The sequence below is a fragment of the Sceloporus undulatus genome, chromosome 1, assembly GCF_019175285.1.
Source record: "Sceloporus undulatus isolate JIND9_A2432 ecotype Alabama chromosome 1, SceUnd_v1.1, whole genome shotgun sequence".
Classification (NCBI taxonomy): domain Eukaryota; kingdom Metazoa; phylum Chordata; class Lepidosauria; order Squamata; family Phrynosomatidae; genus Sceloporus; species Sceloporus undulatus.
Window position 1 is genome coordinate 324352808 of NC_056522.1, and position 26296 is coordinate 324379103.

A 26296-nucleotide genomic window follows, 5' to 3' on the forward strand; every position below is an offset into this window, starting at 1 on the left:
CGGAATGTGTGTATGTACATTCCTTCAAATCACCTGTCAACCTATCACCATTTCATAGGATTTTCTTAAGAAAGGAATACTAAGAGACGGTTTTGCCAGTTCCTTCCTCCAAGGGCTGTTCGACAGTGGAACACACTCCCTCGGAGTGTGGCGGAATCTCCCTCCTTGGAGATCTTTAAACAGAGGCTGAATGGCCATCTGTCGGGGATGCTTTGACTGAGATTTCCTGCATGGCAAGGGTTGGACTGGATGGCCCTTGTGGTCTCTCCCAACTCTATGATTCTATGAAAATATAGCCTACAGTACCTGGTATTAATTTAGCTTCCAAGATCACATAGGACTGGGTGTTTAACCTTGTACAAATGGCTGTGTTTGAAAGAGGATTTGACTGAGAGTTTGAGTAAGTAGTTATTGTAACAGAAGACATAATAATTCAAATGTGAAAGTACTTTCATATTGCTCATGTACTGATCATACAACAAAGTGTATAATTAATCTCGAGTATCTATAGCTACAGCCAAAGTAGTATGCCAGAGCCTAATAAAAAATATGAGTCTCCTTCATATTTAGAATACAGGGAAGGGTTTAGTAGCTGATACCAATCTCTGAATGGGAAGTTGTCTAGAAAAGAGAGAATATCTGCATATTCTACTGGATGACAAGAAGTGGAGCCAGAAGGAATCTAAAAAGTACTGTGTCAAATTAGAAACAGCAGCCTGGTTACTTTGCATTATTTAGTGATGCCAAGAAGAAAGATACTTCTCTTTTTTAAAAAAGCATACCTTTACACCATAAACTGAGTAATGAACACTGCATTCAGTTGAAGATGAAAAAGAATTTCTTTCACTCTGAGTAAGAAACACAGGTTGCAATCTTATCACCCACGGAGAAAAGATACACTTCCTGGCTGGGAATGGGAGATGGGTTTTCACTTTGCTATTCAGTGGGGATAGAAGATGAAAGCAACCCTTTGGAAGGGTGTCATGTTTAAAGTCATACTTTGGAAGATGCAAGATTAGTGCTATTGCCAAAAAAAACAAACAAAAAAACCCTTGACCACTACATAATATATCTGTTTAGGTCTTTCACCGTACATACATGCAATTGTCCCATAACATAAAGCAAGGGGAAACATAATGGGATGAAAATTGCTCTTTGCCAAAATTACTTCTCCATCATGAGGCTTTCAGGAGCAAGCTGATGTCAATGACACTTTATCATAACTAGCATTTTAAAGGAGATGTACCAACTACCTTTTCTCATATGCCCCCCCTTCTCCTCTCCCTTAACCTCAGCTGACAATGATGTGCCTTTATTTGAGATAGCAAACACATCTAATTTGGAAACACGGCTAAGAAGAAAAAAGTTGCATGATGAGAAATGCTTGTTCCTGATGTGTGTGGGTTTTATTTTTCACAGTGAAGGTGAGAAATGTTGAACAGGGTGGCAGAAGCAAAACAGATTTGCACTGCCTGCAAAGAGATAAGAAAAAACATCTCCTCATCTCACACTTAGTTCAAAATCAGGATAGATGATCATACAAGGTGGTGTAAAATTGAACATTATGAGAGGCACAGGTTATTTTGTCCCCTGATCAACATGCTTGCCCAGAAAGCTCTGTATTCAGAGCTCTGCAATTAAATCTCTCTCTCTCTCATGCCTAGGAAGGATACTGGTTTCCTTGAGAAGCATATCTGATCATCTAAACACATCCCAAATGTCTGCATATCTGCTCTGAAAGCAGAGGAGGGGAGAGAATTACAGAAATCTGAAATAACCCCCCCCCCCCAGTGCCAGGCTTCTTAGCAATTCTTGCCCCTGCACATCTTCTCTTCCTTGCCAAGTGCATGAACCTCGACGACCAAGAAGTTTTAGAGATCAGGCGTCTCGCAGAAAGCATTTAGAGACCCCAACACAAAGTTGTGAAGGATGCTTCAGAGAGAGAGAGAGAGAGAGAGATCAGGGATTGCAGAGCCCTTTGGGGTACACATCTCAGAGGGAGATGAGCTATTGAGCAGCTCTGAAGAGAAACAGCCCTGAAGATGCTCCTTTTCAGAGAGAAAGGCTGTCTTATTTCCCACTCCCTAAGCATGCATTCCTGTGTAACCAAGGACCAGTAGAATGGTGGTGGGGGGAGGATGTGGAGAGACAGAAATGTTATTTTCCAATGCAATACAGCAAGATCAGGCAAGGAGACAAAAGAAGGGAACCTGGTTCTTGACCTAGAAAAAAAAATCAGATACTTACAGTTCGTAGGAACTGTATTTCATCCTCCCCTCCTTCCCCTCCTTCAGCCATGGCTCTGGAGGAGGTTGCTTTGCTCAGCCTTGGCTTGCCTGGGCTGGCAGGAGCTCTCTGGGCTCAAGGCAGCTCTCTCTTCCCGGCGTCTCTGTATTAGCACAGAGCTAATCCATAGCCAGAGAGGGAGCCCAGCTAACTCCACTGCACTGCAGACTGGCAGTCAACCCCCTCACTGCCAGAATCAAGTGAGATATGCCTTCCCAATTCAACAGCAAGCTAACCACCTTCCCCTATCCAGCCCCCCACCTCCCCAACATCACTCCTCTAGGGAGAAACCTATCTGGAAAGCATTGCAGGAAGGGCTCCATGCATCACTAAGGTACCCCCTCCTGCCTGAAAGCTCTCTTGAGAGCACATGAAGAGGGAAATGTTCATGAAAGCCCAGCCCTGGCTCCCATTTCACCAGATGAGTGTGTGCATGTGTGTGTGCTACATCTTTTCAAAAAGAGGGAGAAAAGCACAACCCACACACAGTCAGTAACTCTTCCCCTGTGGGTGAGTAATGCAAAGGATGGTGGAATATTGACAATCTGTATCCCAGGGTGATGCTTTCAACAGCCCATTTTAAGCATGTCCAAATTATTTATTTCCTTCCCTCCTAAGCAGCAGCAATTACTGGTGGCAAGACCGTTTAAGGGGAGAAAGGAACTGTGTGTATTGGGGTATGATGCTGTCCTTTGCCAGAAGAGAAAGACACCAAGCAAAGGAAAAAAGTTTTCATGTGAACATGTTCTTCTTGTTGCTGGCTTATGGCACTCCTAAGGCAAACCTATCATGGGGTTTTCTTGGCAGGATTTGTTCAGAGCAGGTTTGCCATTGCCTTCCCCTGAAGCTAAGGGTATGTGACTTGCCCAAGGTCACCTTGTGGGTTTCCATGGCTGAGTTGGGAATCAAACCCTGGGTCTCCAGAGTTGTAGTCCAACACACAAACCATTACATCATGCTGGCTCTTAGAACATGTTCTACCTATTTTGAAACCACAGTATTTAAGTGAACAATGTTGTTATTGTTGTTGTTGTTGTTGTTGTTGTGTGCCTTCAAATCATTTCTGATTTATGGCAACTCTAACAACCTATCATGGAGTTTTCTGGGCAAGAATTGTTTAGAAGAGGTTTGCCATTGCCTTCTCCTGAGGCTGAGAAAGTGTGACTTGCCCAAGGTCACACAGTGGTCCTGGCCAAGCATGGAATCAAAACCTGATCTCCAGAGCCATAGTCCAACATTGATAACACTATGCTATGATATGGTAGAATATGTCCCGGAACGCAGCAACTGCATGCTCCCGAACCCTCATATGTAGGGGTGCCACCATGACTGCGTGGCCCCACCCACACGGGGCACGCATACATGACACAAGCACTATGCAGCGTCTGTATGTCACTGCGCTTGTGTCATTGATGCACCACAGTGTGCTAAGGGCACACTGATGGCAGTGCCCACACGCACCCCAAATAACCCTGTTTTTGTGGGTTCTTTTTGGAGCAGAGGGGACCTGCTCAGTTTGGTTGCTGCGGGAAAACAGGCAGCTCCAGACCACTCTTTTGGGGCAGTCTGTTGAGCCCCTATATATCACAAAATGTAATATACCACAGAATACATGAATACTGACATGGATCTTCAAGTCGCATCCTGCACATGTTTATTCGGAAGTAGCCTCTATTGAAATTACTGGAATTTACATCCCAGTAAACCCAATTATGGCAAGACTAAGTATCTATCCTCCTTCTAAGGCATACTCTAGGTAATGCACATTGATTGTACAGGTTTTGATGCTTTTAACAGGGGGGAACCGCAGGCCAACGTAGTGAGAGAGTGGCTCTGCAGCCTTCAGAAGGCCCATTTATGGTCCAGTGCAACTGCTGGGTGAGCAGGAAAGGGAGTCAACTGTCTTTCTCACTCACCTAGTAGCCCGCTAGTCCCTCCAGGTGTACCGCCCCACCAGGTGACACCTCCTTCACAATGTCACCTTGTGCGGTCCTTACCCTATGCCCCCCCGCCTGCCCACCCTGGGATGCCTCTATTATTTGGTATTCCAACTACCAATGCTCTGGCCTCTGGAGAAGAAGACAAACAGGCAGGGACAGCTCTATCTTGTCTAGTTTCTACTAGCTCATGAGAGCCCCTCCCTCCATATTCCAAAGATCATTGCTCTAGCCTCTGAAAAAGAGCAGCTAGCACTGGAAGGACTTAATGTATCTCCCCCTCCCCCCATCATCCCCCTTTCCTTGTGTCTCTTCATTGTAAACCTGAGGGCAGAGAACTGTGAAATTAACAATTTGTAAACTGTTCTGGGAAACTTTGTTGCTGAAGGGCAAGGAACAAATAAACAAACTACCCATTTTTAAAAACCAGAATTTGGTTTCCATCTGTTTCCCCATCTTTTTCTTTTGTTTTGGTCCGTTTTTTTCCCTTTCTCTTTGTCTTTCTTTTCTATTTTCTTTCTCCTCTTTTCTTTCGTCTTCTATTTTGTTTGGCAAAAAATTGGTCCTTGGAGCTGCCACAGCTGTCCTCTCTAGCCTTAAAAACTCAGTAAATTGAAAGCATCTCTCAGGATAGAAGAACTGGGCAAGCTATACAGTTGAACTTTGACTTTTGTTGGATTAATTTTCACATATTTGATTATTCGCAGGTTCGCCTCAATAATAGACTAGAAAATGTAACAAAAAGATTTAATCATAAATGCATAAAGTAACACCAAATATCCTTGCTTCCCCTTCCACATCTTTCCATTTTTGCCTGGTGCTGGTGACACTTCTTAGGCTACCTTCCTCCCCTTTGGCAAAATCTAGGACTACAAGCCAGTATGCTCCATGATTGTAGGATGGAAATGGCACTTCCCTCACGTTCCTTAGCCTATAGATCAGTGGTTCCCAACCTTTTGTTGCCCAGATGTTTTGGACTTCATTTTCTAGAATTCTGGCTATGGCTTCTTTGAGCTGAAGTTCAATAGACCTGGAGTACCAAAGGTTGGGAACCGCTACTATAGAAATAAGAATATAGGGTGAGTTAAGGTTTGGGGCCCTAGAGATATTTGCATTTTTTCCACTTTCACAGAGGTCCTGCACCCTTAACCCCTGCAAACATGGTGGACCAACTGTACAACTTGTTCACTGATTTCATTCAGGCTTATCCCAGGTAAGTGGCTGCAGGACTGCAGCCAAAATAGTTTAATCCATTGCTTTGAGGATCCTCTTGCAAAACTGGAAACTGAACCATAGACAATTTAGTAACAACCTGAAATCAAGAGAAACTGATAATTAAAACAAGTATCCAGCCAGGGCTCTATTTGGGACACTGATTTGTTGAACATATTTTGCTAATTTATATGAGCTTCACTAGCTATCAAGTTGTTTCTGGGCTCAGCTCAAGTGCTGTTTTTTTTTGGGGGGGGGGGGGATTATTAAAGCCCTAAATAGCCTGAGATTAGAACTTTCTTCATGTACTAATTCATGTGTTTTGCATGTATTTCTCCTCAACAGAATGCTGCTACTCTGCACCAACTAATATTTAATAACCGTCTCTTGTGTGGGCTAGCAAAACTTAAATAGGGACATAACCCTGCCTGAATTTGGAGGAACCACCCCTTGTTGCTACCTGGGACTTCTCTACCTAAAGTTATACACAAAACTCAGTCAAGTCCAAATTGGCAAGACTTGCCTCTACTTATGGGCAAATTTCAGGAGCTCAGGTAGACATTTGGTAACATGCTCAAGGTACCGATGTAGGGTAGAGGGTGCAGCCTGTGAGATGTATGGCATCAGGGGCAATGTATGTTTCCTACCTCCTTAACACACATATTGAATGAGCACAGAGAATGCATGAATAGTATTTTAAGAACTGCCTCCTCTTGTACAAACTTGACCATGATTTTCATTCTACTCTAGAACCTCACCTTTCTATCTTCACACTTCCAGAGGAATAATGGTTACACCCAAACTCTTATTTCTTAAATAACAATTCTCATGGGGGGCAGCGTCCTCTCCCCAATTAGAATTCTTCCTCTCAAAATGAAAATTTTCTTCAATCCCAAAAGGTAAGTGTTCTAGGTATGAACAATTTCCACTACAGGTATTTATCTCTTGGTGATGCTAGGAACTTGTGGAATGATGGGGGGAAATTAATTGTTGTGGGTGCCTTCAAGTCATTTCTGATTTATGATAACCCTAAGTCATGATGTTTTCTGGGGCTGAGAGAATGAGCTACACCCAAGGGTCTCTCAGTATGTTTCCATGGGCAAGCAGGGAATTAAACTCTGGTCTCCCGAATTGCAGTCCAACACTATAATTACACCATGATGGCTCTTAATTTAATGATGGGGGGGGGGCAGAATTCTTATTTGGAAGGCAATGCCCTACTTTTGTCCCCTCCCCACAGCTACATGCCTACACAGGTCAAGATCAGGAATATTTTAAGCAGTAGCCTGATCTAAGTTCTCAAACTGGAACACAGATCAGTCCTTTCCCCTGAGTGTTTATTAATGTCAGCCAAAAAGATGGGATAGATATAGTCAAAACATCCAAAAATAACATCTTTTTCTATTCCCTTACCCTTCTTTTTCCCCCCTAGTCATATTTGAAAATGCTGCCACCAGATCAGGTCTTATGGTATAATTCTATGTGAATTAAGAATTGGTGAAAAATCTGAAGGAAAAAAGAGGAAACAATGTATGGAAATCAGTAGCTTCTCTTCATAACAGATAACAGCAGGTGGTGAGGCTTGTGTATTGCATGCTCCCATCTGTAGTTTTGCATGTATTATGAACGTAGGCACATTCCGATAGGAATTTGTCAGTCACCAGGCCAGGATTGCCTGTGAGATTTATTTTACCCATCATGATAGGAAAAAAGAAAAGCCTATAAAGCTGAGATTCTTTTATTGTGCCTGTTTTATATTTTGAAACAATTCTTCAAGCTGGTCTCTGGAAAATGGCCTCAGGAAAATGGCCTCTGGCACTTTCTGTACTGAAGCTCAGAAACTTTAAAGATCTACAGAGTAATCCTATGTGTATAAGACCAAATTTGTGCAATGAGGTTAATTCCCAGGAAAGGGTGTGTTGGACTGTGTTACACAGCACAATTCTGTGCATGTTTACACAGAAGCCAGTACCACTGTGTTCAGTGGACCGTGCACCATATAAAATGTGTAGTGTTTGAATTGAAGCATTATCAATGCATAACACTGTGCTACTGTAGATTCCATTGCACTATATTCATCTGTCTGTCTATAGAGTTTATCACACCTGAGGACTCCCGCCATGCTCCCTTAGCGTAAAGGTCACCAAACTGCAATGGGAGCCTCCTGGTGGGATCGCGGATGGTGCTATTAAGGTGGAACACTTCCGTTTTCATCATGGAAGCATTCTCGTAATGGTTTTAAAAAGAGCCCTTTTTAATAATGATTTAATCCATTATTTAAAAAGGGTCCTTTTTAAAACAATTACGATAACACTTCCATGATAAAAACAAAAGTGTTCCCCTTTAAAAGCGCCATCTGTGATCCCACCAGGAGGCTCCTGTCACAGATCGGTGACACTGGGGCAACGGGAGCAGAGCGGAAGGTAAGTAATGTGATAAACGCTTATGTGTCTGCCTGCCTGTCTTCCACAGAGAATTTGAGAACTCCGTCATCACACTAAGAGGCTAGATTAGTAAATACGTAAAACAGCTTCCTTTGTAGAAAGAACCATCTCATTCGTGGTACACTTTCCCTTAGGAAATCATTCTGGCTCCATCTCTGCTGAACTTGTGGCACATAGTTTAAATGGTACTATTTTATCCAGCTGGATTAGAGGAAAGATGCAACAAAACTGGAACAAAAACACCAAATATTTAAGATATGCAGATTATACCGCGCTACAGTGGGCCCTTGATATCCACTAGGGTTTGGTTCCAGCCCCCCCCCCGCCAATACCAACATCTGTAAATGCTCAAGTCCCATTAAATGGCATAGTGAAATGGTGTACCGTATATAAAATATTTCTGGAATTTGTATCTCTTTAAAATATTTTCAAGCTGTGGAAGGTTAAATCAATGGATAAAAAATCCATGAATATGACAGGCTGACTGTACTAGCAGAAAACAGCAAAGGCATGGAACAATAAAAGAGTAAACTTAAGGAAGAAAGTATAAAAGTAGGGTTACAGTTGAACAGTAACAAAACAAAAAAAATTACCACAGACAATGTATGTAACATCAGAGTAGATAGTGGAAAAACCATAGTAGTTCCAAAAATTTATACCTTGGCTCAGTCATTAATCAAAATGGAGATATAGTCAAGAAAACTAGGACTTGGAAGAGCAGCTGTGAAAGAACTAGACAAGATCCTCAGTTTTAAAGAAATACGATTCAATAACAAAGACAAGTTTGTCCATGCAATCATATTTCAAATTTTTATGTATGGTTGTGAAAGCTGGACAGTGAAGAAAGAGAATGAGCTCATTTGAAATGGGGTGCTGAGGGAGAGTTCTGTAAATACCTTGGAGTGCCAAAAAGAAAAATAAATGGGTATGGGTTTAAACCAAGACTGAACTCTCCCCGAAAACCAAAATGACTAAACTAAGACTTGGCAAAGTGGAAGGAGTAGGAAAAGAGGAAGACTGCATTACTGGTGGGTGAACTAAATCAAGAAAGTCACAACCCTGAATTTCCAAGACCTGAGGAGGGCTGCTAAGAATGAGGTGTCTTGGAGGTCTCTCATTCACAGGGTCACCATAGGTGAAAGCCAATTTGAGGGCCAACAACAACAAATTCTACCTACACTTTGGCTTTTGATCTGTTATTTTTTTAAAAACAATAAATATTTTTAAAATCTGTTTTTAAAGGCTGTTTTTATATGTCTTGTGATTTGAGAACTCTGGGTGGGAAGAAAAGTATTTAACAAAAAATATAAATTAATTAATCAAAATAACTGTCATCAGATTCAATTAACAGACTGCCAGCTGCTATAATGCATGTTTCTTGTGGTACATCTGCTTGGAATTGTAGCCTTTCAACAGAAATATCATATTTGCCCACATACATGTTTGCAACACAAATAATTTGGTTCCAGGCATTCACTGACTATTAAGCACCCTAGCAAAAAATAATTTAATTTACATTTGAATTGGACTTCAGTGGATTTTTTAACATGTTCTCTCTCTCGCTCCCTCTCTGTAAACCTACTATTATTTTTCAATTTATTTTATTTCCAGGACTCCAGCTGGAAGTTCCATGAAAATATTGGGAATGCTTTGTTTTCTAGCTATGTACTTATTTAGGACTGATGACCTAAAGCAATTCAGTTCAACAGACAAGAACTATGTATGGCAAACTGCTGACTAATCCAAGTTTACAGTCACCATATTTTATTTATTGGCTGCTTAAGGCCATTCTTATTTTAGTTTGCCCAGTGTTGTCTGTTCAACACTATACATGATATTTTGGGAAACAATTTCCCGCCCCAATAAACAAAATACTTTGGTTTGGTTTCATATATCTAGTGCATTTTAGTGTACTTAGAGATGTGTTCCATTTTAGGTTCTACCTACATGTTTAATGAGTCAAAAAAGATTCTTCTATTAAGGAATAAAGAAAATATTCTTAAGGAGTCAGAGATTTAACAGAATGATTTGTAACATAGGCTTCCTTTAGGTTCTTCAAGACTTAGGTTTTCTATATCATTTTCCTTGTTTTGTGTGCCTTCAAGTCATTTCTGACTTATGGCTAGCCTAAGGCGAACCTGTCATGGGGTTTTCTTGTTCAGAGGAGGTTTGGCATAGCCTTTCCCTGAGGCTGAGAGCATGTGACTTGCCCAAGGTAATCCAGTGAGTTCCATGGCCTAGCACGGAATTGAACTCTGGTCTCCAGAAATGTAGTGTAATGCTCAAACCACTAGGCTATGCCAGCTACTACCCATTTGCAAACTACTGACATATAAGTTACTGGGAGAAAATGTCAAGAGCCATAGAGATCTGGCTGCTGATAGCGATAAATCTCCCTCAGAATAAAAACAATGCCTTTGTGCCTCTCTCCTCATTGGCTGTATTTATACTGAAGAAATATTGCAGTTTGATACCACTTTACCTGTCATTGCTCAATACTGGGGATTTGTAGTTTTGGAGATATTTAGGCTTCTCTGTCAGAGGGCTCTCGTGCTGCAACAAACTACAAATTAGTAACTGGGAGAATTCCATAGCACTGAGCCATGACAGTTAAAGGGGTGTCAAACTGCTTTATTTCTGTACTACAGATGCAGCCATAGTCTAGTCTTTGGCCCCTTTTAACCTGGAAACTGTTGGAGCTACAGGATAACCAACAGAGCTTGGAATATTATTTTGGAAAAAGTAGCACATTAGGCCTTACACTAAACAAACAAAAAACAAACTCAAAACCACTTATTCTTGTTACTTTAAAAATTACTGTTTGAAAAAACTTCATGCAAAAAGGGCAAAAAAATATTTATTCCAACCAGCATTACTAAGTAACAAGTAAACATTACTATGGGTATCCATGGCTGAGCAAGGATTGAACCCTGGTCTTCCATGCTCCTGCCACATTGCAGAAATAAAGCAGTTTGACACCACTTTAACAGCCATGACTCAGCGCTATGGATTTGTAGTTCCCTGAGGTATTTAGACTTGCCTCTAAGAGAGCTCTGCTGCCCCACCAAACTTCAAATCTTTGAATTCCATAGCAATGAGCCATAGAAGTTAAAGTGGTGTCAAACTGCTTTATTTTAATCAGCTACAGCCTAGTCCAAGTGCCTTTATGCAGTGTTACAAATCATTATGTTATTCTGTGGAAAGTACTGTGTTGCCCCATAACCCTCCAAAAACAACATATCACAACTTCATTACACCCAAGCTCCCCCAAGAAACCAGTATCAATTGTGGCATTATAGAAGGGGAATCTTGCTCTTTCTTTCTCTTTCTTTCTTTCTTTCTTTCTGAGACATACAGTTATGATTCAGATCATAGATTATTCATGAGGAACACCTTGAATATTAGTTGTTATTAAGTATAAAAAATAAACAGAATTTGGAAAAGTTACTTTTTGATAATAGTTCCCCACATTCTCCCACCACATGATCACCAATTAGGTTTTACTAGTCAAAATAGCAGGGGAATTCTGGGAGCTGTAGTCCAGAACAATTTTTTCAAGATCTGAAAGTAATCACAACATATACAGTGGACCCTTGTTATATGCTGGGGTTTGGTTCCAAGATCCCCCGTGGATAACAAAATCCGTGTATGCTCAAGTCCTATTAAATGTAATGACATAGCAAAATGGTGTCCATTATAAAAAAAATGGAAAATCAAGGTTTGATATTTGAAATTTATACTTTTTTGAACATTTTAAAACCACGTATGCTTGAATCCATGTATAAAAAATCTGTGTGGCTGTACTATTAGATCCATTGCTTTTGAAGAATTTAGTTTTGCCTGTAACAGACCAGGGAACTGGACTCCCTATTATGACATGAAATGGCTCCCTTGCTAACTTCATGTACACTCTCTTTGAAAGTTGAATTAAAACTAAAGTTGAATGGAAAATTCTTCTGAGAATGTCTGTGGGATGAAGGGATCTATGTTGCTGCAAAACCACACCCAACTTACCTCTCTTCTGCCCCTTCACTGCTCCTAGTTTTGTGGTAGCAGTACTCCTCCAGGTAGTAGTGTTCGTATAGGCCATGACTGCACACTGCACTTACAGTCGTGGTATGTTCAACATAAAAATGCAGTTACACTCAGTCCTATAGGCAGGTTTGCAACTAACATTGCTTTCATTTAAGTTAGTCCAATGTGGTTCAATAGGCAACAATCAATCTGCAAAGGTCTCTGTGTTCAGAGTCGATCAGATTAGCTCCCGCCTCTCCCATTTACAGTGTTTGAAAAGTAGCCCTTTCATTAGTAATTTCCTCTGCCCTCTGACCATGGTCTCTTTAAAGATTAATTTCTCCTCTGCAGCCCAAGTAATTGCTTGTTTCTTTTTCAAAACCCTTCACAGGTGCAGTTGCACTTCAATGAAAATATACAACAATTGTTTTGAAATAAATGAGTGGTCTTGCACCAGCAAAAGGGAATTAATTAATTAATAATAATAATAATAATAATAATAATAGGATTTATTTATATGCCGCCCAATCACTGGAAATCCGGGTGGCTTACAACAGAGAGGATAATAGACGGTTCCCTGCCTCAGGCTTACAATCTAAAAGACACTGGGGTCTCCATCAACCAATACTGGTATAGTTGGTGTTTCCAGTCCTGATATTACTCCCCTCTCTCAAGCCAAGCTAAAAAAAACCCAACGTATCAAAGATACCCTGCTACTAGTAGTGGATTTTCTCTGAGATTTGCACCTTTGTGGGTAAAACAGGACTTTGTACTACTGTATGATGGACTTTTATGACTTGATCTATAATGGAGAATTCTTTTGATTTCTCCCCTGGACATCCGTCACTGTGTCTAGTGATGCCTCAAGCTGGCACCTCAGCTGGTGCAAAATTGCTCTTCCTTCAATTTCTCCACAGAGAATATGGTGGAGGAAAAAATGATTTAGTTGGCTCTTTGAGGCACCACAACAGGAAGGAAAGAAAATAAAGGTACTGAGCTATGCTTTTGTACCTACAGATCAGTCACTCTCTTGTTCCCCTTCATAAACACAAAAATGTGTGAATCATATAATTTATGAATGTGGACAGTACTTTAATTTTACAGAGAAGTATATGGCTAAGGGAACTCAATACTGAATGCTTAGGTAAAACGTAAAGTCGAAGGCTTTCATGGCCGGCAACCATAGGTTTTTTTGTGGGTTTTTTGGGATATGTGGCTATGTAAACACTAGTTTCTTAATAGCTACTTCTTGACAGTCAACCCTGCTGTCCCTTCTTGCTATTTTGAAAACCTGGCAACACTACATAGCATGGAAAGGAATTATTCTACAATATTAGAACCCAAGTTCATCTAGTGAAGGTGTGTGGAGGGAGATTCAGGAGAGAGAGGGAAGGAAGTGCCTGTGCTTATGATGCATAGTTAAACAACTGTAGTGATGACTATTCATTTAAACAGATTTAAAAGAGGATTGGAGTAATTTAATCCATACATTGTAACTGTTTTAATGTGTAAACTATCTTGAATACCAGTTTGAGAGAATAGGAGGGTTATAAACAAAGTTAATATCAACAGAAGTAGTAATAACAAAGGAAATGGAGTGGATTAAACCGACACGTTATTTTGCAGAAAATGTAAAGAATTCTTTACAAGGAATCCAATAATATTTCTATTTTTTTTAAAGAGTAATACTATGGAATATCACTGTAAAATTTACCATACTGCTGAGCATTGAAGCCACTAGTTTTCATCTCACAGGTGTTTCCATTATTGCCGCCATTTAAAAATAGTTAAACAAAACAGAAAGCCTTATATAAAACACCCTTTACTTCTATTTTTATCAAAAGTGACTGGGATATGCTTAGAGTTCAGTGCACAGATGCTCTGCTCTCTTGTTGAGGGATTTGGGATGGTTCTTCACATGAGATCTTGCTTCTAGCTTGTCTTTTGGCAGCTTTTGCAATTATTACTGCCAACCAAAAAGTCACATTTTTTGCAGCGGCAACAGCATGGCAGGAAGAAGTAACAGCAGGATGAGTTTGTCAACAGGAAATAAAAATCTGTACTGTTGCTGCTGGGAAAGATCTAAGTTACATGTATGTGTCAGCTTGGAAAGCTTTAATTTCCATGACTGCAAGAAAATATCAAAAGACTTTTTACATATTTTTGAGTATCTCAAAAGGACAGGCAACATTGCTTGTTTGTTACTATATCACATATTCACTTTTGAATAATGATAGGTCTTGAAACTACTGGCTTTTATACTCTGGAAGTCTCTTGCACACCAATTTAGTAAGAGAGTGTACATGCAGTTTATTGTATTTAAACTATTTTCTCACCTGGAGCTCACATCCAGTAAGCATCTTTTTGATTTCAGAGAAGTGTAAAAATGTGATAGGGGGAATCATTAAATCACAACATTGTATTAATGTATAGAAAAAACAATTGTTGTTTTTTGAATGGACATTCCAGAGCTAATATATTTTGTGGTTTTTAAACCATCTTAAATATAAATTTGGTTTTCTAATCTGCTCCCAGCTTCTGAAGAAATATATTTTGCTTTATAAAGCTGTTATCTTTGTTATGTGCCTTCAAGTTGATTCCGACTTAAGGTGATACTATCACAGAGATTTTTCCAGAAGAGTTTTGTCATGGTGTGATTTGCCCATGGTCACTCAGTGGGTTCCTAACACTGAGCGAGGATACAAATCCTGCTCTCTCAGTCCTCAAACCACAACGTCTCTCTTTATCATCCTGTTTGATACTAAAGAAATATATGTGTATTTGTGTTATAGACGTAAACTAATAACAATAGGTTACTGGTTTCCCCCTAAATTCTTAATGCTTCAGTCTTGGGACCAAATTTTCCCCAACAAAGCTGCTCAGGAACCAGACTCTCCCTAACCATGATGAAAACCTATGCATATTATCCAAAGAGGGTCTGACCTATATGGTTGAAGAATCCTCACAAATTAAATGAAAGATCATTAGATTTCTTCTCAGCCAATGCTGACAACAGTGTAGCTACTTATTTACAGACAAGCAAAGTGGGAAAGTATCATCAGAAGAGAAGACAAACAATGACCTTGATCTGTATAAATGCACATATGCTAATTTATAAATCATGAAGCAAATTTACAAATCATTCTTATAACTTAAATAGACACCTACAATATATCATCATAGTTCAGGCAACTGTGACTGGTGGCAAGTATCCCTACTTGTATTGATCCATTTATGTCCTGCTCTGTTTAGGTTCAAAGGATACACTGAGGTAAGACTAAGCTACTTAGAGTAGAATTTTATAGTTTTGCTGGTGACAAATTGATTACAACAGGATGCAATAACAGAAAATATAAGCAAAGAAAATGTTCTCACAGCCCTTCAGTCAAAACTCAACAATGCCTGAAGTGTAGATGGTCCTTAGGCCATCACTGCTAGATATTTTGTTATCCTCTTAACTTCAAATGGACCTTCAAGCTCCTAGAGAATGCAACAGAATTCTCCATCCCGAGACTGTAACAAAGAAAATTCTTTCCAGGTGACTGTTATAATACTTTAACAGGATATTGAACAGAAGCTATGAAATGACATTCACAGGATCAGGAGGAGTACAGTTTTCCTCCTCCTTCCTGTCTGAGACTGAGAGTGAAGGAAGATCCTTGCTAGAGAATGAGCTTCTTATCAGCACCAGGGACAGAATAATTGCTCTGGCTACATTTCTGCTTAGGCCTAAGGCCTCTTTACTAATTTGAGGAGAGTGGAATGAAGCTATAAAACATCCAAATGTGGGCTTTAAAGTAAGTTAGCTTATATTCATGCAGCTATATTATAATTATGTGGGCAGATAAAAAATCCAATGACTATACTCCTCACTTATCTTCTGGAAATGATGAGTTCTCTGCCTACATTCCAAGTGCTAACTGTAGGTGGTCACTTCAAGATAAATGACTGTAGATGGGCAACTGCCAACACAACTAGATCAAAGGTCTCCAGAAGTTAAATCACACAGTGTCTCAATGAAAAATCTCACATTGTTCTTCTAGTGCACATGTGTGTATATCAGTACTACATAACTGCTGATAACCTATTTTAATTCTTTTCTGCAATAGAAAACAAACCTAAAGATGGACATAAGTCAGTTTCATAACTCATCTTCTGGAGTTGGATGATTCAGACTTAGAGGAGTCCGATATCCAGGAATACACAGCATTTAAGGATGGGTCTGAGCTGGGGGCTCAGGCATGGAAGGAGGCATGCTCCCCACCAGGAGGTGGAAAATACTGAAGACACAACTGCCATTCAGTGGCTGTTAAATAGGAGATGCTGAATATTTAAGCACCTGGTGTCTCCCAGCTGCTCCCTAGCATATTTGTTGCTTGCAACCATCTTATCTAAGTGACTGGCAGTACACTTCAGTGTTCATGATTTCTTGTCCTTGGACTGGTTACGGTTAATGACTCTTTACCCCTTGCTGGCTTCGTGTATCAGGAGTATTGACGATGTAACAACTTCTGAACCAGCTAGTCACCACCCTCTTGCTTCTCCTTTCATCTTGTTCATATAACCTGTGACTGACCTGGACTGGATTAACTACCCAACTGCTCTTGCATTCCAACAAGCTTTCTGTGCCACTTACTAACTAAAGCATAGGGCAGTCAGACATCTTCTTCTTCTTTCTGTTATAGTACTTCCCTATTATAGGGGCTCAACAGACCACCCCAAAAGGGCGGGCTGGAGCCATCTGTTTTAGCTTCTGAGGGAGCCCGCAGTAGCCAAACCATGCTGGCTCCTCTGTACCAAAAAGAACCCACAAAAACTGGGTTCTTTTTGGCATGCGTGGGCGCTGCCATCATTATGCCATTAACATATTGTGGCATGTCAATGACGCAAGCGCAGCACCCTGACGTATGGACGCAACATCGCACTTGCATAATCATGGCGGCCCCAGTGTGGATGGGAGGCTGCCATGATGGTGGTGTCTGTACGGACTAGGGTTTGGGAGTGTGTGGTTGGTGTGTGCTCCCAAACCCTAAAATCGGTGCTGCCACGCCACTTCCTGCCCATCTGTCTCAAGCCATAGTTAAACATATAGTGCTTCCTAGGTCATATCAAAGTCTCGAGTGTCTGTATTACACTGGGGCAGGGGGCACAGTAAAAAAAAACTGTTTAAGAGTGGAAAATGTTAGGCATCAATCAGTCCTTATTAGTCATTATAGGATAATCAGTCAATATCATCTTTATGCTGGTGATACTCAGTTGTTTTTCTCCATTCCAGAACTCTCTTATGACATCAAACATCATTTTACAGAATGTCTTTCAGCTACCTCAGCATGGATGCATCATCATCGCCTAAAACTTAATATGGGAAAAATAGAACTACTTATTTTTCCTCCAAAACCTTCTTTACAACATACTTCCTTCATCTCTGTTAATAATGGTACCATTTATTCTGTGAAGGAAGCACATAGTCTTGGCTTTATTTTTAACTCTTTATTTTTTATTCCTTACACTGAAGCTGTAGCAAAGTCTTGTCATATTTTTCTTTATAATATTGCCAAAATTAGCCTTTTCTTTCTACTTCCTCTGCTAAGACCTTGGTCACTTCCAGCCTTGATTAATTTAATCTTCTTTTGACTGGTCTTCCATTTTTTCACCTTAGTTTTCTGGTTTCCATTCAACATTCCACTGCTCAGATTATCCTTTTGGCCTGTCATTGTGATCATGGTATCCTACTTTTAATATCACTTCATTGATTACCCATTCCTTCTAGGATTCAGTACAAGCTTCTTGTTTTAACTTTTGAAACACTGCACATTCTAGTTCCCCCTGTCTTTCAGCCCTTTTTTTCTTTTTAACCATCCTGCTTGAGATCTGCATTTTAGGAATTCTAGGCTTTTTAGCTACCAAAGATTTTTTTAACTTTATGTTCCCATTTATGACCTGCTCCTTCCCTTATTATTTTTAAATCTCAATTTAATACTTTCTTGTTTTCCAAAGATTTTGGAATTTTACTTAAATATTAATTTATAATCTTGTATATTTTGATTATACCGTATATACTCAACAATAAGTCAAGAAATTTATGCCCCAAAATTTACCCTAAAATTTGGGGTAGACTTTTATATAAGGGTTAGAACACCAGTAGTACTTAGAAGAGTCCTAAAGCAATCAAGCCTGACACTTCAATTTCCATTGAACACCAATTCCTTCCCCGTCCAGTCTGTTTTGCAAGCCTTTGCTTACTATCGGACCCCCCCCCCCCCAATTTAAAAACCCTTGCTTCTTTCTCTGCTCTGTTTTGCATGCCTTTGCTTCCTATGGAAAAAAATTCTCCATTTAAATCACTTACTTCTGTCTTTGCTCTGTTTTGCAAGCCTTTACTTCCTATGGAAAAACCTCTCCATTTAAATCCACTTGCTTCTCTCTCCAGTCCATTTTGTAAGACCTTGCTTCGTATGGCAACAGTTGAATGAGGGCCAAAATGATTAAATTTCACTTTCTTGTCTCGGTAGCTGCAGATTTAGGATCACAAATCTTTGAGATCCACCAAACCAGGATTTCCAGGCTCTAACAGAAAAGTAAAATGTCTTTAACTCTTACTTGTTTATGTTTCAAGACTGTCACACACAAATACATTAACCATCTCATATTAATTTTCGACACCTTAGGAGCCTGTTAACGCTGAGGCTTTTAAAATTTCAAACATGTCTTTTATAACCTTTTGGGTAACAATTAAAAACACCAGCAGAGTTGTTTTACAGCCACAGAAATAGTTCCAACAGATTTCTATTTACTGGGCCATTAACTGTTTTTTCCCCTACTTGATTTATCAAAAAATCACCATCTTAAACAATTTTGTTAATCTATTGGTTTTTAATAAGATTTTAGAAAGAGATTTACACATTTTGTCAGGTGTATACACACATGCTAAAATAATTATTCTACCTGGTACATAGCTTCCTTTCCTAATGTCTCCTAGTAACTGCCTATTCAGAAAGTAAATGTTGCTGAATATGTTTGAACTGCAGCTGTTCCATAATGCACACAGTCAAGCTGGTTGGTTTTCATTTCGTTTTGTTGTTTTTTGTCATTTTGTTTTTTATCTCACAAGAATCAATGTTCCATTAATACTTGCTTCACAACTCAACAGAGGATTTACTGTTGCAAAAAATATAACAACAGAAAAAGAGCTATGTTAGATTAGACCAAATGTTCTGCTAGTCCTTGTTTCTTACAGAGGCCAGAAGAAACACACAATCAGGACAGGATGACTGTCAGACTCTCCTCTTTGTGTTCCGCAACTGGTATTGAAAGGCATACTGTCACTGATACTGGAGTATACAGCCATCATGATTAATAGCCATTGATAACTTAATGGCTTTGTTATGCTTTCAAGTCTTTTCTGACTTATGGCAACCCCAAGGCAAAGCTGTCACAAGATTGTCTTGGTAAGATTTGATTAGAAGGGCTTTTGACTTTGCCTTCCACTAAGAGAGTATGACTCCCCCAAAGTCATCCAGTGGGTTTCCTTGGCCAAGTAGAGATTTGAACCTTGGTCTCCAGCGTTGTAGTCCAGTGCCCAAACCACTACACTGTGCTGGCTATTTAACTGTAAATAGCTGTACGGCTGATAAATCTTATATGCCATTTTCTATTTTGTCCAATTTGGTATTGAACAGTATTTCTCCTAACAGTAAATTCCATAGTTGAATAATTCACTATGTGAAGAAACATTTCCTTTTGTATTCTTCCACCATGTAGCTTCACTGGGTGGTCCTTAGATAACATCCAAGAAAAGAAAAAGAAAATGGCATGGCACAAAGAGAATAGGGGATGAATAAGTAAAATGAAAACAAGAAATTTGAGGCACTTCATTCTTGATGTTATATGGATCTTATAAAAACCAACTGTAGAAGCCAAAGACTTTGGAGATTATCACACTGGAGGAAAATGTCCTTCTCCAATACTTTAATTGTGTTAACCACACAATTGGGGGGGAAGATTGTCACACTCTGTGTGCTTTTCCTGCTTTTCCTGGACTTATCATTGGATATTAATGGGAATTCCCATTAATACCCAATGACAAGTCCATTACTGTTTACAGATGGGAGAAGAATGGGATAAGAATGCGGGTGTGTGATAATCTTCCCTCTGATCACATGATTAACACAATTTAAGCACAGGAGAAGGACGCTTTCCTCTCCTATGTGATAATCTCCATAGCCATGTTAGTCTGAAATATTAGTATTCAAAGGGATCTTGTAGAGCCTTTCGAGGCCAGGACTTTACTGCATGAGATAAATAAAATCAAAGCCGAACAGAAGCATAGTGGTTTTCTCCATACCATTTTACATGACATTGTAGCATTTCCATTCTTTTCCTGAGGGGAGATGGTTGTCAAAGTGTGCCTTTTGCTGTACGGGAAAAATAAATTCAACAAAAGGCACGCTTTGATGACCATCTCCCCTTGGGATGAGAACAAAATTTCTACAAGGGCATGCAGAGCGACAGGGAGAAAGCTGCTAGATTACTTATCAGTTTCACCTTTCTTTTCTCATGCAGTAAAGTTCTAACTGAGCAAAGATAAAGTAACATAAACTTTCGTAGACTTGATTTATTATCTGAGGAAGTAGACCAAATCTACAAAAGTTTATGCTGCAACATCTTTCAGTCAGTTTGTGTCAATGGCGCTACAAGATCCCTTTGCAACTATGGAAGAGCTGTGATGCTGCAAGGTCTGTAAATCAGTTCGAAGTACAGTGGTACCCCGGGATACGAAATGACCGCGTTACGAAATTTCCGGGATACGAAAAAATTAGATAGGAAAAAACTGTTCCGGGTTATGGTTTTTTTTTCGGCTTACGAAAAATTTTTTGGTGCTTTTCGGCGCTTTTTCGCACGAAATCGCGGCTTTCCAGCGCTAGCGGCTATGGCTTTTTCGGGTTGCGAAATCTTTCGGGTTACGAACGGCGCCGCGGAACGAATTAAATTCGTAACCCGGGGTACCACTGTAGTTAGTCTTGTTAGTAAGACCAGGTGGAATAGACTGTTCCAATAGGGAAGATTACTGGCCTCTCAGATGAGCTTCCTGCTTCTCCCTTTGCTGCAGCATAATATCAAATGGCAGTTGGAGGAAAGGGAAGCTGGCTTCTCACAACTGATAGTGGCCATGCTTTCCTTTTCTGTCTTTTTTTTTTATGGACAGTGGGGGAATATTAACACTGTTTCTATTTTACATGTGAAATAATGGAGGGTAAGCAACAATGGACAATTAAATGTATTACACATCTTTTCACTATTTTGACATATTTCAAAAATAATGATGAAATCCCTTCTTTCAAAATGCCCTATAATTTGCATATTAATAATATTCATTTCGTACTTAGTTATGAAAATGCCAATAAACCTATTAACAGCATAACCACATTAAGAAATAGTGTTAATTTGCTTTACATTTATCTGAAATAATATATATTTGTTTTTCACTCTTGGAGATGTAGCAAAGAAGCTTTTGCTGCTACAAGTTCACAACAGTCTTGTCAGAGGAAACTTTGAAGTAGGCATTTAACAGCTACGCACCATCTGCTCTTCTTAAACAAGTACCTTTCAAAGGGCTTTTCTGAAACAGAATCAGAAAGGTTGACAGCAATATTATGTTTAGAACAGAAGCACATTGACAATAGGCAATGGAGCCAGGAGAAAATGGAGGGGGCGGGAGGAGGCGGCAGCAAAAGCTACAGACTAGTAAAGGGTGAGAATCCATATCTTTTGACACATCTGGAGGAGCAGCGCATACATTTGTTCGCTTTCCTCCAATACCACAACTCTCAAAACAATTAGAGGGCACTGACAAGTTGTATAGGAACTTTCATATATTGTTTCATTTTGTTTTGTTCTGCTCAATAGAGTCCAAAATACTTTCCAGAAATAATCCACTTTAACTGCCCAGGCTCAATGTGGGGAATTCTTGGAATTAGAGTTTTGTAAGATATTTAGCCTTCTCTGTCAGAGATCTCAGGTGCCACAACAAACTACAACACCCAGGATTCCCTGGCATTGAGCCAAACAGTTAAAGTGGTCTCAAAATGGATTATTTCTGCAGTGTAGATTATGACACACAGACAGGATATGGATGGGATGGTTCCCCTTCCTTATCACACCCATGACAGTGATTACACGAAAGCCTTTCATATTGTAGCACTGATCCTGTCATTATCCTGTCATTGAAGTGGCATTGCATTAATATGAATTCCCATTAATGCAAAATGCCACCCAATGTCACTTCAATGACGAGACAATGATGGGACAATGACAGGATCAGCGCAACATCATTTGAAAGGCTTTCGTGAGATTGCTGTCACTCATGCTTTCCAGACAGGATGATGTCCAGATAAGCGCAACGTCATTTGAAAGTCCTTGAGGCGATCACATGGGAAGGACGGGACAGGGACGGGACAATGACATCCCATTCCCCATGTGTTCTGTACCTAGCTTATTTTCACAATACAGCTATGGAAGAAATCATAGAGATTTATTTATTTTTTAAAAAGCACAGTTAGAATCATAGAATTGCAGAGTTGGAAGAGACCGCAAGGGCCATCCAGTCTAACCCCCTGCCATGCAGGAACTCTCAGTCAAAGCATCCCCAACAGATGACCATCCAGCCTCTGCTTAAAGATCAAGAAGGAGACTCCACCACACTCCAAGGGAGTGTGTTCCACTGTCGAACAGCCCTTACTGTCAGGAAGTTCTTCCTAATGTTGAGGTGGAATCTCTTTTCCTGTAGCTTGCATTCACTGTTGTGCGTTCTAGTCTCTGGAGCAGCAGAAAACAAGCTTGCTCCCTCCTCAATATTACATCCCTTCAAATATTTAAACAGGGCTATCATATCACCTCTTAACCTTCTCTTCTCCAGGTGAAACATTCCCAGCTCCCTAAGTTGTTCCTCATAGGTCATGGTTTCCAGACCCTTCACCATTTTAGTCACTCTCCTTTGGACATGCTCCAGTTAAAAAACCAGAGGTTTCTATTAAGAAGAGAGAAGGCCAGCCATGAATGCAATCTTTTCTTCCCTTTCAAGTGCAAAAAAATTATGGTTTTATGATGGTGAGCTGTTACTTGTCTGGCAGCATCTACAGTGAAGTGCCAATAAAGTGTGTGTTTGGCAGGTGGACTGTGCTGCAGTGAAGGTCTTTTTGTGCCCAGACAGGCAGAATGTTGCTGTTATTGCTTCTTCTGCCAAAAGTAACTGATGGAACAACTCCAAATCAGGCATTCCAGAAGTAGGATGATGGTAAAGGGAAAAAAAGAGTGGGCTTCGGATCTGTTGTGTTCAAACCCACTCTACCTCCTTTCAGATTGATGAAGGTCCCCATCAGCTACAATAAACCCTTCCTATTTTCTATCGCAATATGAGAAATATACCGCATCAAAACCTGGCTCTCCTCAGACATGATCTGTATCTCACTCTTAATTCAGCCCTGATTTAACTGTCCTGGTTTAGAAAGAAAAGTCCAATTTATCTGTTTACCCACTTTTTCAGTTTTTAAAATGCTATAGCTTTTCCACTTCTCACACTGTCCTCTGTTGTCCTCAGCTTAGTTCAACGGCTGCAAGCTGATCTCAAAGTGTAAAAGTAGTTTCCACACAATTAACTTATCAGGGAGGATAGGACTAGAGGATGTGGGATCTTGCCCATCCCAGTAGGCTCATCGCTTCATAAATAAAGGTTAATAATAATAATAATAGCATGTGAATTCTTTCTCATTGATAACTTTTGGCATCTTGGTGTTGGTTCATGACATGCATCCTGGTTTTCATTTGTGAAATGTTGAAAAGTATGTAGGGACAGGATGGTTATTTGACTGCTTGGTAAAAGGCCTCTCTTGGGACTAAAATGGCCCAGAAAATGCAAAAACGTGGCAAAATTGTTCCCATATGCTAGGGCTTATTTGGAGGCATTTTAAAAAAGATTTTTCAAAAAGAATTTTGTGGTCCCCATGGGGTACGAAAAACATGATGAAATTGCCCCAGGGGATATTTAGGAGAAATAAATAAATAAGGGAGCACTAGGGCAGGGGATGCCCTTCCCCATATCTGATTTAAGGTGCCAGAATTATCTCTCATCATCCTTACCTGTAGCAAAAGAAGAAGGAGGAGGAGGAAGAGGAGGAGGAGGAGGAGGAAAGAAAGAAAGAAAGAAAGAAAGAAAGAAAGAAAGAAATGGGGGCTGTAGTGGACTAATGTGCATAAGAAGTATAGTAAATAAACTGTAGAAATAAATAAACAACCAAACACTTCATAATGGCAAAAAAAAAGTATTCTTGCTTCTTCTTCCCATTGCTTATCCTTCATTTCCCCCCATTAAAACAATGAATACATATTGGTTGTGTTAGGCTGCCATCTGGTGGTACCTTGGAAAAATAGACATATGCCACATGATTGTTGGACAAAACAGAACTGTAGAACTGGAAAAGGCATCAAGGGCCATTAAGTCCAACTCAGTGCAGGATCTCCAATTAAAGCATCCTCAGCAGGTAGCCTTCCAGCCTCTTTCTGAAGATGTCTGAAGAAAGAGACCCCATCACCTCTCTAGGCAATTTGTTCCATAGCCAAATTACTCTTACTGCCCAGAAGATCCATATAATTTCAATTGAAATTTACTGTCCTGTAATGTCAAACCATTAGACCTGGTCCTACTCTCTAGGGCAGCAGAGAACAGATCTGCCTCTCCTCTCTGTGGTAGCTATTGGTGTGTTTCAAGAGTGCAGTTGGGTCATCCTTCACTCTTCTCTTCACCAAGATGAATAAGCCCAGCTCCTTCAAGCTTTCCTCATATGTTTTGTTCTCCATACCGCTTATCATCCATTTTGCCATTCTTTGAACCTGCTTAAAATGAGGCACCTAGAACAGAAAACAATGTGAGGCCTGACCAAGGGAGAATATAGTGAGACTATTACTTCCCTTAACTTGAAAACTATGCTTATATTAATGTATACTAAAATAACATTCACTTCCTTCACTGCAGCTTTACACTGCTGGCTGATGTTCAATTTATGATCAACAATAATCCTAAGGTTTTTCTCTCATGTATTACTGCTGAACCATTCATTCCTCCTCATCCAATACCTGTGTACTTGGGTTATGTGGCCTAAATGCTAAATTTTACATTTGTCTCTATTGAAAATTGAAAGTAGAATGAAAATTATTAGAAGTGAAGATGTAAGAAAACAAATCCGAGCATTCAGGGAGGAACAAAGCACCATTAAACAAAAAGGACTCTTCCTACTACTTAAGAATTAGAGGCTTGCGGCTTAAATTACTTTCTGGAACAGGTAACACCCACGACAACACATGCTGAGCCACCTGAAATTTATGCAAATTGTAATTCAGCCAACCAGTCAACTGGGAATTGCACTAATTCATTTTTTTGTGGCAATAAAAGCATGTCTAATCATTTTAGCTACTGGCTGAGGCCAAAATAAAAAGCCAAAGTAGCAACACTGAGCAATTGGTTGTCATCTTTGCATTAAGCAGTGGCATAAATTAAGTATGGAGTAATCAGTGAAGAGCATGACAGTATTAGAAGAGTTAACATGTAATTACAATTGTTTTCTCCAGAATCCATTTCTATGTAGCTTAAAATATTACCACATTAAATGCAACGGGGTAGATTAAATGCAGAACAGGAGCTGAGAGAATAAATTCACAATGAATAATTTATCTGACAAACACAGGCTCTTTCTCTTTTCTAAGTATTTACAAGTATGAAGATGCCTCCTGAAATTTGTTATTTAAATGTTCTCCCCAATACACTACAAAGGCAATGCTGAACTTATTCAGTATTATACACATGGGACAACAGATGTTACTCAGAAGGATGTGTGTGCACATGAGTAATTGCATACATATTTGAATGTAAAATAATTTCATAGAATCATAGAGTTGGAAGAGACTACAAGGGCCATCCAGTCCAACCCCTGTGATGCAGGAACTCACAATCAAAGCACTCCCAACAGATGGCCATCCAGTTTCATTTTAAAGACCTCTAAAGAAAAAGATTCCACCACACTCCGAGGAAGTGTGTTCCACTGTCGAACAGCTCTTACTGTCAGGAAGTTCTTCCTAATGTTGAAGTGGAATCTCTATTCCTGTAGCTTGCATCCATTGTTCCATGTCCTGTTCTCTGGAGCAGCAAAAAACAAACTTCCTCCAGCCTCAATATGGCACTCCTTTAAATACTTATACAGGGCTGTCATATTATCTCTTAACCATCTCTTCTCCAGGCTAAACATATCCAGCTCCCTAAGTCTCTCCTAATAAGGCATGGTTTATAGACCCTTCAACATTCTGGTTGCCCTCCTCTTTTTGAACTGTGGTGCCTAGAACTGGAGGCCAGACTAA

At 39.9% G+C, this 26296-nt stretch overlaps 1 protein-coding gene across 1 annotated transcript in view; it reads right to left on the reverse strand.

Annotated features, from left to right (window-relative positions):
* Positions 1-2492, reverse strand: part of RYR3 (ryanodine receptor 3) — a 423771-nt gene extending 421279 nt beyond the window's left edge. Inside the window, 1 exon segment of the mRNA XM_042477733.1 lies at positions 2248-2492. Within this exon segment, the coding sequence (XP_042333667.1) occupies positions 2248-2298 (51 nt within the window). The 5' untranslated portion in view covers positions 2299-2492.
* Positions 2493-26296: the final 23804 nt, after the last annotated feature.